We start from the raw sequence: 15,646 nt of genomic DNA on the forward strand, positions 1-15,646 counted from the left end.
GAGTATGTCTACTTCACCATCAGCCCATTTTATAGGTAAGCTGCAGAGTAATGTAAAAGTTGTATTTTTTATGGATCCAATACGTAATATTGTACACTTATCATAATTAGGTTTTGGTCCAGAGAGTACAGAAAAGTTATCTAGATTTTTAATGAGACATTACAGGGATCTAGCTTGCGGACTTAACATAAAACTTGAGTCATCAGCATACATGGACACATTTGTTTTTAAGTCTTGAATTTCTAATCCTCTGATGTTGTTATTGGATCGGATTTTAATAGCTAGCATTTCGATGGCCATAACGAATAGATATGGTGACAGCGGACACCCTTGTTTAACTCCTTTTGACAATTCAAAACTCTCTCAGAAGTAGCCGTTATTTACTATTTTACACCTGGGGTTGCTAAACATTATTTTTACCCATTTTATAAGAGAATTACCGAAATTGAAAAGAATCCGGGCATTTATAAATAAAATCAAGTCTTACTTTATCAAATGCCTTTTCAAAATCTGCTATAAATACCATTCCTGGCTTCTTATATGTTTCATGATGTTCTATTATTTCTAGTCGTTTTCGTATATTATCTCCAATGTATCGTCCATGAAAAAAACCTGTCTGATCAGGATGAACAATACCTGGCAAAACCCTTTTAATTCTGCGTGCTATGCATTTTGCTAGTATTTTTGCATCACAACATTGAAGTGTAAGGGGCCTCCAGTTTTTTTATATAGACTGGGTCTTTATATTTGCCATCTGGGTCTTGTTTTAATAATAGAGAAATCAGACATTCCTGCTGAGTACCTGACAGACTACCATTTCTATAGGAGTAGTTAAAACAATCTAACAATGGAGCTTTAAGTATATCAAAACATATTTGATATACCTCTACCGATATGCCATCAAGCCCTGGGGTTTTTCCAGACTGAAAGGATTTAATAGCCTCAAAAATGTATTCCACTGTAATTTGGCCTTCGCACGGATCTTTCTGAACATTTGTTAATTTTCCATTTTTTATATTATTTGGAAGGAATTCCTTACCGTAATCTTCATTCAGTGGGAGAGAATGAGACGGAAAAGAGAACATCTGCCTAAAATAATTAGCTTCCTCTTTTAAAATATAATTCAGAGAATCATAGATGACTCCGTCTTCAATAACGAGTTTCTGCAAATTCTTTTTGTTAGCGTTCCTGTATTGGAGATTCAGGAAGAATTTTGTTCATTTTTCTCCATATTCCATCCAGTTTGCTTTATTTTTGTAATAGATTACATTAGATCGTTCTTGAATAAGTTCCTCAAGTTCTTTTTGTTTTTCCTCCAACTTATTTTGTATCTCTGTAGTATCGTTTTTATTGCTATCTACCTGTACTAACAGTTCATGGATTTCCCTTGTTAGTCTTGTTTCTTTAGCCAGAAACTTCTTTTTTATTATTGATGAATATTGAATTGAATGACCCCTGAAGGTACATTTAAAGGTATCCCAAACAATAAGGGGATTTGCTGAACCTATATTATACCGGAAAAATTCTGTTAAATTATTTTGTCTTAGTTAACTTCTCTAGGGTAGGGGGCAGTATTTTGACGTCCGGATGAAAGGCGTGCCCAAATTAAACTGCCTGCTACTCAGGCAGCAGGTAAGTAGGATATGGTAGGATATGCATATTATTAGTAGATTTGGACAGAAAACACTGAAGTTTCTAAAACGGTTTGAATGATGTCTGTGAGTATAACAGAACTCATATGGCAGGCAAAAACCAGAGAAAAATCCAACCAGGAAGTGTGGAAATCTGAGGTTTGTAGTTTTTCAAGTGATTGCCTATACAGTATACAGTGACTTAGGGCTCATTTTGCACTTCCTACGGCTTCCACTAGATGTCAACAGTCTTTAGAATGTTGTTTCATGCTTCTACTGTGAATATGGAGCGAACAAGAGGGCCTGGAGGTTGATGAGTGAGAAAATGACATGAGCTTAGAGGCGCGCACTCACGTGGGAGTTAGCTGTGTTCCTTTTCTTTTCTGAAGACATTGGAATTGTCCAGTTGGACTATTACTGAAGATTTATGTTAAAAACGTCCTAAAGATTGATGCTATACATCGTTTGACATATTTCTACAAATGTAAATAGAACTTTTTTTGACTTTTCGTCGTGACATTTTGCGCGCGCTTCCTGCATTTGGAGTAGTGGACTGAACACGCAAACAAAAAGGAGGTATTTGGACATAAATGATGGACTTTATCGAACAAAACAAACATTTATTGTGGACCTGGGATTCCTGGGAGTGCATTCTGATGAAGATCATCAAAGGTAAGTGAATATTTATAATATTATTTCTGAGTTTTGTTGACTCCACAAAATGGCGGGTTTGGTTTCGTGTCTGAACGCTGTACTCAGATTATTGCAAAGTGTGCTTTCGCTGTAAAGTTTTTTTTTTAAATCTGACACAGCGGTTGCATTAAGGAGAAGTGTATCTATAATTCTTTGAATAACAGTTTAATATTTTATCAACGTTTATGATGAGTATTTCTGTGAATTGATGTGCTCATTCACCGGAAGTTTTGGGAGGCAAAACATTTCTAAACATTACACGCCAATGTAAAATGGGGTTTTTGGATATAAATATGAACTTTATCGAGCAAAACATACATGTATTGTGTAACATGAAGTCCTATGAGAGCCATCTGATGAAGATCAAAGGTTAGTGATTAATTTTAGCTGTATTTCTGGTTTTTGTGACGCCTGGAATCTGATTGATTGATTGCTTCTGTGGACAGGTGTCTTTTATACAGGTAACAAACTGAGATTAGGAGCACTCCCTTTAAGAGTGTGCTCCTAATCTCAGGTCGTTACCTGTATAAAAGACACCTGGGAGCCAGGAATCTTTCTGATTGAGAGGGGGTCAAATACTTATTTCCCTCATTAAAATGCAAATCAATTTATAACATTTTTGACATGCGTTTTTCTGGATTTTTTTGTTGTTATTCTGTCTCTCACTGTTCAAATAAACCTACCATTATTAAATTATAGACTGATCATTTCTTTGTCAGTGGGCAAACGTACAAAATCAGCAGGGGATCAAATACTTTTTTCCCTCACTGTAATTACCTATAACATAATTGAAAAATACATCCCAGCATTTCCATAGCAATTGACGTTTCACATGATCATGAAAGAGACCTTGCATTACTCCAGAGATGGCTTCACTACAGTACAAATGTATTCCGTACAATATGTTATTATTCCCCAATGGCCCTATTCTGATATCTTCCCCTTGCTTGTTGTAAACATATATAAACTTGTAGACAAATACATTAAAAAAAAGATAGACAAACAATAAACACATTAAATTATAAAACAGTTCTCGACAAGAGAGAAATAGAGAGTGAGAGAAGAGAGTGAGATCAGGTGGGTGTGTGTGTATGTATAAGTCCGTATGTGTAAGCAAGCATGTAGTTGAGTACATGTGTGTTCATATCCACTTCATAATGTTCAGATATTTAAACAGTTCCCATACCTTCTTTTTTTTTCGTAACCTGAAGTCCCTGTAGAATTTAGTACAGCCACGGTGTTATGGAGCTGTCTCAGAATAGCTGTCCATCTATAAAGAGTTTGTCCACAATGATAAAGGCACGCCTACCATCCTTGCTTTGTTGTCTTTGTACCGGATACAGTCTCTTACGACGTTTGTTTATCTCCCTTGGAAATTGGTCATTGAGACCGAATTTGGTCCCTTTAAGCTCCCTTCTTCTGCTTTTGATCAGCTCCTTTTGTTGGTAGTGTTCAAATTTTGTGATGATCGGTCGGGGACCCTTGGTCTTGTCACTCCAAGTCTGTGTACTCGGTAGAAAGCCACCTTGTTTACAGTCTCTATAGGAAGTTTCAAGGCGGATTGCATGAATTCTCTGATCGCGCCCTCTCCATTATTGGATGCGTCCTCAGGAATACCAGAAAAAAATAGATTTTCACGCATGCCATGACTTTGTATGTCTAGTAGCGTCTCCTTCATCACCCTGTTTTCGCTGAGTAGACAATCCATGTTGGAATCGTGTATTTTTACCTTGGCTGTGAGTGTCTTTTTTTCTCTTTGGAGCTTGAGAATTTCACTCTGGCTGAACTCCAAACTCCCCCTCAGCCCTGTTACCTCCTCACTTTTCCATTGTTGCATGGATTCCAGCCAGAGCACTAGCCTCTACCTCAATGGTAAGTAAATCGTCCGTGTCTGTAGATTAATCTGTTTTTCTTTTTTTTGTCGAGTTAAAGTTATTTTGTGAGGTGGTCGGATCTTTTCACGAAGGAGTATGTTGTTCCTCCATAGCGTAAAGCTGGATCTCCTTGGTATCCAGATTGGCTCTATACTGCAACCAGTTGTTTTACGAAAAGATAACAATGAGTCTTTCCCACGACGACGACAGGTGTCTGTAGTACAGCCAGCTAGCACTCGCGGAATCCACGCAAAAAAAATGAACACAAACTTGCAGTCCCAGCCATAAAGGCTAACCACGTTGTGGAATCCTTAGTAACAAAACTTTAGTTCGGATTAAAATTGATTTAATGAAAATGTTTTAATGTTAACAACAAACCGAGTGTAGACAGTAGTACCCTGTTGCACGCTCTGATAACAGTGTAGTTATTCCCTCCGCAAGGCAATCAAACAAGCGAAATGTCGGTATAGGGACAAAGTGGAGTCGCAATTCAACGGGTCAGACACAAGACGTATGTGGCCTGTTGTCCTTATTAAAGAAGCAATAAAACTGGCCTTCTTTAGACTAGCTGAGTATCTGGAGCATTAGCATTTGTGGGTTCGATTACAGGCTCAAAATGGCCAGAAACAAAGAACTTTCTTCTGAAACTCGTTAGTCTAGTCTTGTTCTGAGAAATGAAGGCTATTCCATGCGAGAAATTGCCAAGAAACTGAAGATCTCGTACATCGCTGTGTACTACTCCATTCACAGAGCAACGCAAACTGTCTCTAACCAGAATAGAAAGAGGAGTGGGAGGCCCCGGTGCACAACTGAGCAGGAGGACAAGTACATTAGAGTGTCTAGTTTGAGAAACAGACGCCTTACAGGTCCTCAACTGGCAACTTCATTAAATAGTACCCGCAAAACACCAGTCTCAACATCAACAGTGAAGAGGCGACTCCGGGATGCTGGCCTTCTAGGCAGAGTTGCAAAGAAAAAGCCATATTTCAGACTGGCCAATAAAAAGAAAATATTAAGATGGACAAAAGAATACAGCCACTGGACAGAAGAAGATTGGAAAAAAGTGTTATGGACAGACGAATCTAAGTTTGAGGTGTTCAGATCACAAAGAAGAACATTCGGGAGACGCAGAAAAAATTATGGCTTGACTGTCACGTCCTGACCATAGTAAGATGTTATTTTCTATGGTAGAGTAGGTCAGGGCGTGACAGCGGGTGTTTTGTGTTTTTCTATGTTTTGTATATCTATGTTTTTTTTGGGGGGATGATCTCCAATTAGAGGCAGCTGGTCCTCGTTGTCTCTAATTGGAGATCATACTTAAGTGGGGGTTTTTTCCACCTGTGTTTGTGGGTAGTTGTCTTCAGTTTAGTTTATGTACCCGACTGAACTGTGCGCTTTCGTTTTCTCTTTGTTATTTTTTCTTTAGTGTTCTGAGTTAAAATAAATATTCATCATGAGCACTCAACACGCTGCGCTTTGGTCCCCTCTCTACGACAGCCGTTACAGAACTACCCACCACCAAAGGACCAAGCAGTGTGATCAGGAATGGACCTGGGAAGAAATTCTGGAAGGGAAAGGACCCGGGAGTCAGGCTGGGGAGTATTGCCGCCCGAGGGAGGAGATTGAGGCAGCAAAAGCAGAGCGGCGTTATTATGAGGCGCTATACCAACCACAAGGCAAGTGCGAGAGACAGCCCCCCCGGGGCACACGGGGAGATTGGCAGAGTCAGGTTGGAGACCTGAGCCAACTCCCTGTGCTTACCGTGGGGGGCGAGTGATCGAGCAAGCACCATGTTATGCGGGGATGCGCACTGTGTCGCCAGTGCGCAGCTACAGCCCGGTGCAAGCTTCCCACAGTTGCCGTGCTAGAGTTGGCATTCATCCAGGAAGGATTGTGCCTGCTCAGCGTTCCTGGTCTCCGGTGCGTCTCTTCGGCCCAGGTTATCCTGCGCCAGCTCTATGCACGGTACCCCCAGTTCACCAGCACAAACCTGTGCGACCTGTTACAACGCCCCGCGCTTGCCGGGCTACAGGGGTTATCCAGCCAGGACGGGTTGTGCTAGCCATAAGCTCCAGACCTCCAGTGTGCCTCCACGGCCCAATATACCCTCTGCCTGCTCTGCGCACCTGGCCTCCAGCGACGTTCCCTAGTCCAGAACTCTCAGCGACGTTTCCCAGTCCGGAGCCTCCAGCAACGTTCCCTAGTCCGGTGAGACCTATTCCAGCTCCACGAAAGAAGCCTTCAGTGATGATCTATGGTCCGAAGCCTCCTGTGATGATCCATGGCACGAAGCCTCCAGTGATGATCCATGGCCCGGAGCCTGTAGGGATGATCCATGGCGCGAAGCCTCCAGGGATAATCCATGGCCCGGAGCCTGTAGGGATAATCCATGGCAAGAAGCCTGTAGGGATGATCCATGGCCCGGAGCCTGTAGGGATGATCCATGGCACGAAGCCTCCAGTGATAATCCATGGCCCGGAGCCTCCAGTGATGATCCATGGCACAAAGCCTCCAGGGATAATCCATGGCGCAGAACCTGTAGCGATGATCCATGGCGCGGAACCTGTAGCGATGATCCATGGCACGGAGCCTCCAGCGACGGCCCCCGGTCCAGAGCCTCCAGCGACGGTCCCGGGTCCGGAGCCTCCTGCGACGCTCCCCAGGTCCGGAGCCTCCAGCGACGCTCCCCAGTCCGGAGCCTCCGGCGATGATCTACAGTCCGGTTCCTCCTCCGACGATCCACGGTCCGGTGGTACTGAAGCAGAGGGATCAGCAGGTGGAGCGGGGGTTACGCCCCGAACCGGAGCCGCCTCTGCTGGAGGATCCGCTGGAGGATAAGGTTATGTGGACTGCACTAGAGCCGCCATAGACAGGAGTTACCCACCCTACCCTCCCTTTTGTTTTAGTTTTTTAGTGGCATTCGGAGTCTGCACCTTTGGGTGGGGGGGGTACTGTCACGTCCTGACCATAGTAAGATGTTATTTTCTATGGTAGAGTAGGTCAGGGCGTGACAGGGGGTGTTTTGTGTTTTTCTATGTTTTGTATATCTATGTTTAGGTTCTAGTTTTCTATTTCTATGTTGTTTTTTGGGGGGGATGATCTCCATGTGAAGAAAGCAACAAAGATGCAGAATCATCTGGCCAAGTGCATAACTGTCACTCCCTGACAGTGAAGATGGGGCCTCAGCATCTGACGTTCAAGAGGTGGACATTGAGGAGGTCCAGGGAGAAGACATGGAAGGCTGAGAGGAAGCCAACCAAAGCTTTAGTTTCTAGACAATCATTTTACAGATGTATGTTGAAAATGTTTTTGTGCGATGCAATTAATCATTGGGGATCATTGATTATTCCCTTTATTTTGTTGTTCAGTGAAATCATCAAATGTGAAGAGTCATTTGATTAAAGTTCAATGAGAAACTAAATAGTTTTTTTTAATTTCTATTGGAAGGATTTAATCATTTGCAATTATGTCTACTTATGATAAGGTAAAAGGTTTATGTTTCTGTCTCCATATGATATGGTAAATATAGCCAATGCAAAAAAACATCTACATTTCTCCAGTACGGAGAAAAAAATGTATGATATGTATGAAATGTATGCATTCACTACTGTAAGTCGCTCTGGATAAGAGCGTCTGCTAAATGACTAAAATGTAAATGTAAATGGTATTACTATTAATTTGCATATATTTCCGTTAATTCCCACATAAAGTTTCCACCTCTGAATATTCCCCAAAATGTGCAACCCAATCCATAAATCATAAAAATGTTATACTAGTTGAAGTTTACATTAAACTAGAATATTTATTACGTGCAAATCATTAGCGTAACACTTTTTCAACTTCCTGTAGAAACCATGATGCATATCTAGAGGAGTAGTAGAATTTAATTTATCTACTTAAATGCCTTCAGAATGAGGTTCTTATTCTCAAACAACCCCTTTACCCCATCTGGCCTTTTCATTATTGAAATGGCTAACAAGCTCAAATTTAGAAAAAGTCCAATTTAATTGAATTATAATTGTATAATTTAATTTTTTATATTTTTATTTTCAGTGTTAATTTTTATATCAGGCATTTTCATTCGGGTAGCAATGTAAAAAATATTGGCAATTGATTTGTTTATTGCTAGTTTGGGATTTTGGCCTTGATGAGAATTTTGTGGAATTTGTGGTAAAATGCATATCTTATAAAACAACATAATGATAATTATGAAATATGTAAGTACAGATCCAGGTAGCCTAGAGAAGCCTATGCCCTCTGATCCCATCTGAGCCAGGGGAAACTTACATGTTTTTATAGCCTAAGCTATGCATTTATAGCCTAAAATAGGCCAATTTATTTGTGTTCTGAGAAAATGTGAATGTGATCAAACTTCGTGTAGCTAGGCTACCTAGGCCTTTTTAATCCAAAATGATTGGCTTAAATTAAACAATTAACACAATAGTGATGACACACTGTATGAGTATCTTTTTAATTACAGATGTAAAGGCCATACAACACCATACACAGCCAGCTCAGCCCTGTTAGTCTCAACCAATCCCAGTTGTTCTCTATGTGAAAAGGGTTTTCATCCTTCCTAGGGCCAGGAGTTTTTCCAGGAGTTGTTTTAATGACCTTACAGCTGATTTATTACTATGACATTCACTACAAATAGGGATCTGGAGTTGGTTAAGGTTACGACAAGCTCCACTCCGTTGATCTACTTGTGTGTACGTGGGTGGAGTGGGATTTTATTTTTGTATGTAAAAAAAAAAAAAACGGAATATGATTAATAATACAAACATATACCCGGGTAATATTCTTCTACTTGCCGGTGTAACCTAAAACGTTATCCCAGTTGGATATGCTGCTTGTGTATGTATTCCCACATCAGCTAAAAATAGAAGAGCATGTTTTGATCAAGGAGAAGAAAGCTAGAGGACTACAGTAGCCTACAGCAGTTTCTACCATTTCACAATAGCCTGTAATCACAAGTTATAACTGAACAAAACAAACAAAATACATTTTTGGGTAGATTCTAACAAGGCTACAATGTTTGGTTTATTGTTTGAACAGTAGATTCAATTTTCTTATCAACGCAAAATAGGCTTCTTTGATGCATAGCCTATACTGCTGATCAGATCAAGGAACCAAGCAAACTTCATTGCCTACACAGCTCGAATGTCAGTGCGCACTACAAGGAGCCTCCCCTTTAATAACAAAAAAACAACATTGCGACTCTATGCTACGTCGCCGCCGTTTGAGTATTCTGTGTTCTGTGTAGTACCCTTTAGGTTAGCCTACTACCAGATCAGGAAAACTCTGAGCCCCAGGAAAACAACTCCCCCACCACTCTGGGACCTGTGGTGCCACATCTGAAATCACTACACAATGTTACAAACAGTGTTGCCAACTATTGTTCAGTGATATCTGCTATTGGCCACTTGAATTCTCTCTAGATGACGTTTTGCTGTTGCCACGACTTCACAGCACCATTTTGCCTTGCTGCGGCACAGCTGCACTCCCCGACATAACGTTTCCCCTCCTCTCTCACCGCACACCCCCTCCCCTTGGTGCTTCTCTGCCTGTGTGTGCACCAATGCTGTGACTTCTGTTGCACAGACTGCTTCTCTCACTCTTGTGTGTGGCAGGACTTCTGGTCCCCACAAGGATAGCTACATGCTGTCAAAACTCCCCAAAGGCAGCCTGAAAAGCAGCTGAATTTGTCGCTCGAATCTTCTACCAATGAAAGTCACTGGATAGGGAGTAAAACACATGGTCAATTAAAACCTACCTAAAGACCTAGTCATGATTCCTGCTTTTTCAAAGACCCTGTAACCAAAATACAAGTAGGTGTGTCTAGCCATCCTCCCCTCTTTATCTCTGCTCCCCTCTTCTTGTCACGTCCTGACCAGTAAAGGGGTTATTTGTTATTATAGTTTGGTCAGGACGTGGCAGGGGGCATTTGTTTTATATGGTTGTGAGTGTGTGTTTATGTAGAGGGGCGTTTTATTTATGTTTCCGGGTTTTTGGTTTAGTTCTATGTTGTACAGTTCTATGTCTGTTTCTAGGGTGTTTATTTCTATGTTTAGTATTTGGGATTGGGGCCTTCAATTGGAGGCAGCTGGTTATCGTTGCCTCTGACTGAAGGTCCTATAATTAGGAGTTTGTTTGTTTTGGGGATAGTGGGAGATTGTTCTTTGTACTGCTGTGTGAGCCTACAAGACTGTTTGTCGTCCGTTCATCGGTTTCTTGTTTTGTTTCGTGTTTAATAAAATGAGCATTCACATACCCGCTGCGCCTTGGTCCAATTCATACGACGGCCGTGACACTTCTCCCCCTCTTTTTCATTATCTCTTTCTCTCCATGTAACAGTCATGTATGTTATAGTAAAAGTTGTTACCTTTGAGGCTCATTCCAGACCGGAAGCATCTGCTGAGACGACAGGAAGGACAGTTCTTCCTCCTCAGCTTGTCGATGGTGCAGTCGTTACGGCTGGCGCACAGGTGATTCTGCTTGCCTGGGGACACAATAACAAACAAGGCCGCTACAGGGGAATTGGATATCCCATTTCCTGTATGTTTGTGTGTGTGCGCCTGCGAGGGTGTTTTTGGTTTTACTATTCTTGTGGGGACCAGAAGTCCTCTCAAGGATAGTAAAACAAGGGGAAATGTGGGGACATTTCTCCAGTACCCACAAGGGAAAAGGCTATTTTAGGCTTAGGGGTTACAATTAGGGTTAGGGGTTACAATTAGGGTTAGGGGTTACAATTAGGGTTAGGGGTTACAATTAGGGTTAGTGGTTAGGTATAAGAGTTATGGTTAGGGAACATAGGATTTTGAATGGGAATCGTTTGTTTGGTCCCCACAAGGATAGTAAAACAAACGTGCGTGTGCGTGTGTATGTGTGTGCGTGGGGCTCCCGAGTGGTGCAGCGGTCTAAGGCACTGCATCTCAGTGCCAGAGGCGTCACTACAGACCCTGGTTCGATTCCAGGCTGTATCACAACCGGCTGTGATTGGGAGTCCCATAAGGCGGCGCACAATTGGCCCAGGGTCGTCCGGGTTAGGGTTTGGCTGGGGTAGGCCGTCATTGTAATTAAGAATTTATTCTTAACTGACTTGCCTAGTAAAATGAATGTAAACAAAGTGATATATGTGAGTGCATGCATGCGTGTGTGTATGGCTCACCCTCTGCAGCCCTCTTGAAGAACACCTTGCAGCTCCCACAGGTAACAGCTCCATAGTGACAGCCTGACGCCTCGTCTCCACATACCTTACACACCCTCCGGTCAGAGAAATACACTGGCAACATATCCTCACATCTGAAACAAGCACACATCTGTAAACACCTAACACTCTTTCAGATCTTACAGATACACTCTCACTGGCAACATATATACACATCTGTAAACACACACATATCTGTACACACACCTAACATGTGGGTAACACTCTTTTAGATCTTACAGCTACACTTCATAACCACACACACACACACACACACACACACACACACACACACACACACACACACACACACACACACACACACACACACACACACACACACACACACACACACACAGAGACACAAATGTACACACATACACATTCACCTGAAATCACACAACACACACCTAACACTCTTTCAGATCTTACAGCTACACCCTCACATCTGAAACGCACCTACCTGCCTATACCTGCCTACCTGCCTATACCTGCCTACCTGCCTATTGATGTGGGATTGAGTCATGCAGATTCTTTCTAATTCAGTTAGCAGCAGAATCTGTTAACCATATGGTGTGGAATACAGGCTCAGATCAACATTACACTACTTTTGAGGTATAACAAGTCTGACAAACTTTACATTTAAATTAGCCAGCTACCCGTTTAAAGGGCGACTGCACTTCCTGATTTGGCCTCATTTTAAATTTGGTTCATTAAGAAATGCTAGGGGCCATGACTGAATTCAAACGTGAGTTGGTTTCGGGGTGTGGTTTGATGTGGGTACCTCGTGTGTGTTTGCAGGTGGAAAGAGGTAGACAAATTATTTAGCCAATTACTGTCAGTAAGCTGGTGTGCGACTGTGTCAAAGTTGGTTTGACCTTGGATAGCCTTTCTATAAATTAAATGGTCCTTGAATGTGAATTAATTCAACTTGATCAATATCCGCTACTAGATCTTTGACTGACCCACCACCCCACAGCCTTGGCAATAAGTGTGATATTATTATTAAAGCTGTAATATATAACTTTTTGGGCAACCTGACCAAATTCACATTGAAATGTAAGTTATAGATCTGACATTCTCATTGAAAGCAAGTCTAAGAAGCGGTAGATATGTTCTATGTGCACTATTTCTATGCTTCCCGTGCTTAAGTTTCGTTTTTGTGCTTTTTACTTTCGGTTTTGTACACCAGCTTCAAACAGCTGAAAATACAATATTTATGGTTATGGAAAATATATTTCACAACGGTTTAGATGATACAGTTATTTTCTACACTAGACTTGCTTGTTTTATCACATTAACTGAAATTAAGCAAACTATTAGAATTTTAGCAACCAGGAAATGGCTGAGCGATTTCTGCACAGTGCATCTTTAAGTGGTGAGTGTTGCCTAATGTCCTACTTTGCCGTGTGGATTGAGACTAAATACATTGCACCTGGTTAGTTGAAGGCCAGCGGAAAGTCAGCCGGAAGCCTATTACTCTAATACTCATTAAATAAACACTGGTTAGGAAGGTAAACAGTTGTGTCAGAGCCAGACTGCTCGGTAGTAGTCACGAGACCGGCCATGATGGAAAGGACAGTGGCAATAACCTATCACTTGCAGTCTGTCCTCTCCAGCATGGGGACATTGTAGTGAGTCTCAGTGGCAGCTTGTGAAGGGAATTAGATCATTATAACAGATAGCATAAATGTTATTATAACCTGGGTGGTTTGAGCTCTGAATGCTGATTGGCTGACAGGTATGGTATCAGACAGTATACCATGGGTATGACAAAACGTTTATTTTTACTGCTCAGGAGTTTGTGGTATATTTATTTAACTAGGCAAGTCAGTTAAGAACAAATTCTTATTTTCAATGACAGCCTAGGAACAGTGGGTTAACTGCCTGTTCAGGGGCAGAACGACAGATTTTTACCTTGGCAGCTCAGGGATTCGATCTTGCAACCTTTCAGTTACAAATCCAACGCTCTAACTCTAACCAGATATGCCACAGATAAGGCCATATACCACAACCCCTCGTGCCTTTTGGCTTAATTGAATTTGACATATTATAACATCTGATATTACTGTTGTTTTGTTATGATTACATAGTTAGAGAAGCTCCATTGATTTGCCTCTGGTCAGCTTGGTCTTATGTGAAAACAAACAAAGAAACAATTGAAATAAAATGTATTATAAAGAGTATATCTACCTCAGTCTGGGGTCAGCACCCATCCATCCAGAACTCTCCTCCTTGATAGCGGAGTGATACACTTGTTGAAGACCGCTTTCATGCATCACACTTTGGTAACTTTGCTCCTGGACATGACCCTCCTGTGGCATCCCTGGGTCATAGTCCTGATAATTAACCCCAGGGGGACAGGCTTTACGTGCTCCACAAGACATGCAATTTCCGTTGTCCAAATATTTACAGAACCAAGATCCACCCGCCACCGGACAGGGTCCCTCGTTCACTGGTTCGGTTTTGTTAAGGCTGCTTTTGATGAGGCCATTGACGGTCGATGGATCCGTAAAATCCCTACCGAATAACGTGTTTGGGGCGTCTTTACGGAATGGAGAACTTAACGGTAGCAGTTCGTCAAACTGAGAGGGCACCGAGAGTGCATTAGCGTTATCCAGATTCACGAACATGTCCGAGTTTTTACGGAGACCTCGGGCCATTTCCAACTCGTGGAGAGGCCTCGTCACCTTCCATGCGCTGTCCCTTTCGAGCTCAAGGGTCTGTAAAAAACCGACATAATTTTGTCCATAAATGTCTTGATGTACTTCGAACGATGGCCCGAGATCATTTGATTTAATTATCGTTTTCCTCGGCATCTGGGTGGTTAACTCTGCGGTCATACTTGCGCCAGCTCCAAACTCTGGAGATGACTCCTCGGAGACTGAAAAATGGTTTCCATGATTTGGGCCGCTGTCTGCAGAGAAGACAGGGCCGCTCCGTCCATTATCCACTATCTCGTTTAACTGCGAACTCAAACCTAAAGACACTGACACCGCGTCACTTAACTCCTTGGCTGTATCTGATATATTGGTGCCACTCTGCATTGTTGTTTTCATTTCTTCCCAGTCGCGGACAGTTCCAAAAAAAGTTTGCTCTCGAGGTCTCCGTTTTTCACAGTAGGCCTAAAGCACGGGGAGCTACTACATTTTTTTCCGTGGTGAGAGTAGACGCAACTATGTTAAGTCCTAACGTAACCGTGAACCAGAGACTCCTGTTATGTCGTTATTTCGGGCCACCACCTATAACCTCCCCGAGCTGAACTACGGGAGACTGCACTACATGAACAACAAATCCCTACTACGCCTCTGCGTTTCGCTCATTCGTTGTGACCTCGGGGAGGGAAAGGCTGGCGCGGGTCCAAGTTGTGACTCGTGTAGGGTAAAGTGCATTCTCTACGGTGTTATTATTGTCTGTTTGTAACACCGTGTTCTACGTCTATCAGTTACTTATTTGACCGTTACAATTCTGACAGTAAAGTATATTTAAAATATATTTTTAATAAAGTTGTAGAAAGACTGAGTGTTGTTGGTTCGTCTTATCTCACAGTCAAAACAGACGTGTGCACTCTTCCTCCGGTGCAATAACACAACATTGGTGAGTTGTCCGTATTTTTCTGACCCACAGACACTCCTGTAATCTGTTTACAAACAGGGATTGAGAGCTATGGCACATCTGTTGTTCTGTTTGTCACATGACAGCAACATGTCAGCTGTCATAAAATGACTAACAATTATATGGCATCTGTTATGACAGCATTATGAACTTATGTAGCCTATCTTACAATATAACTTCTTTTCCTGAAAAATGTACTTACTATGACTGAGACTGGTTGTCCCACCTAACTATATGTGCTCTTGAGTGGCGCAAGGCATTACTACAGATCCTGGTTCGATCCCGGGCTGTATCACAACCGGCCGTGATCTGAAGTCCATAGTGCCGCGCACAATTGGCCCCGCGTCGTCCAGGTTAGGGGAAGGTTTAGGCTGTCATTGTAAAATAAGAATTTGTTCTTAACTGACTTGCCTAGTTAAATAATGGTTAAATATTAAACTATCTTAAGATGAATTCACTAACTGGGAGTCTGCTCTTGTAACTGAGCTGTTCAATGGCCTATTTCCCACAGAAGATAACTGTATTTTCCTTAGAGAGGGATCTTGTCTTCCAGCATAGTAGACCTCAGATTTCATAACACTGTAAAAAAAAACTAAAAGAGATGTTGATTCAATGTCAGGCAGGGT

At 42.0% G+C, this 15,646-nt stretch overlaps 1 protein-coding gene across 1 annotated transcript in view; it reads right to left on the bottom strand.

Moving 5' to 3' along the window:
• Positions 1-14,836, bottom strand: part of LOC106611952 (progesterone receptor) — a 46,287-nt gene extending 31,451 nt beyond the window's left edge. The window contains exons 1-3 of the mRNA XM_045724163.2: positions 13,599-14,836; positions 11,367-11,500; positions 10,581-10,697 (exon numbers count right to left, since the gene is read on the bottom strand). Of these exons, the coding sequence (XP_045580119.2) occupies positions 10,581-10,697; positions 11,367-11,500; positions 13,599-14,464 (1,117 nt within the window). The 5' untranslated portion in view covers positions 14,465-14,836. The remainder of the gene's footprint in view (positions 1-10,580; positions 10,698-11,366; positions 11,501-13,598) is intronic.
• Positions 14,837-15,646: the final 810 nt, after the last annotated feature.

Source organism: Salmo salar, chromosome 09 (genome assembly GCF_965601325.2).
Source record: "Salmo salar chromosome 09, fSalSal1, whole genome shotgun sequence".
NCBI lineage: Eukaryota > Metazoa > Chordata > Actinopteri > Salmoniformes > Salmonidae > Salmo > Salmo salar.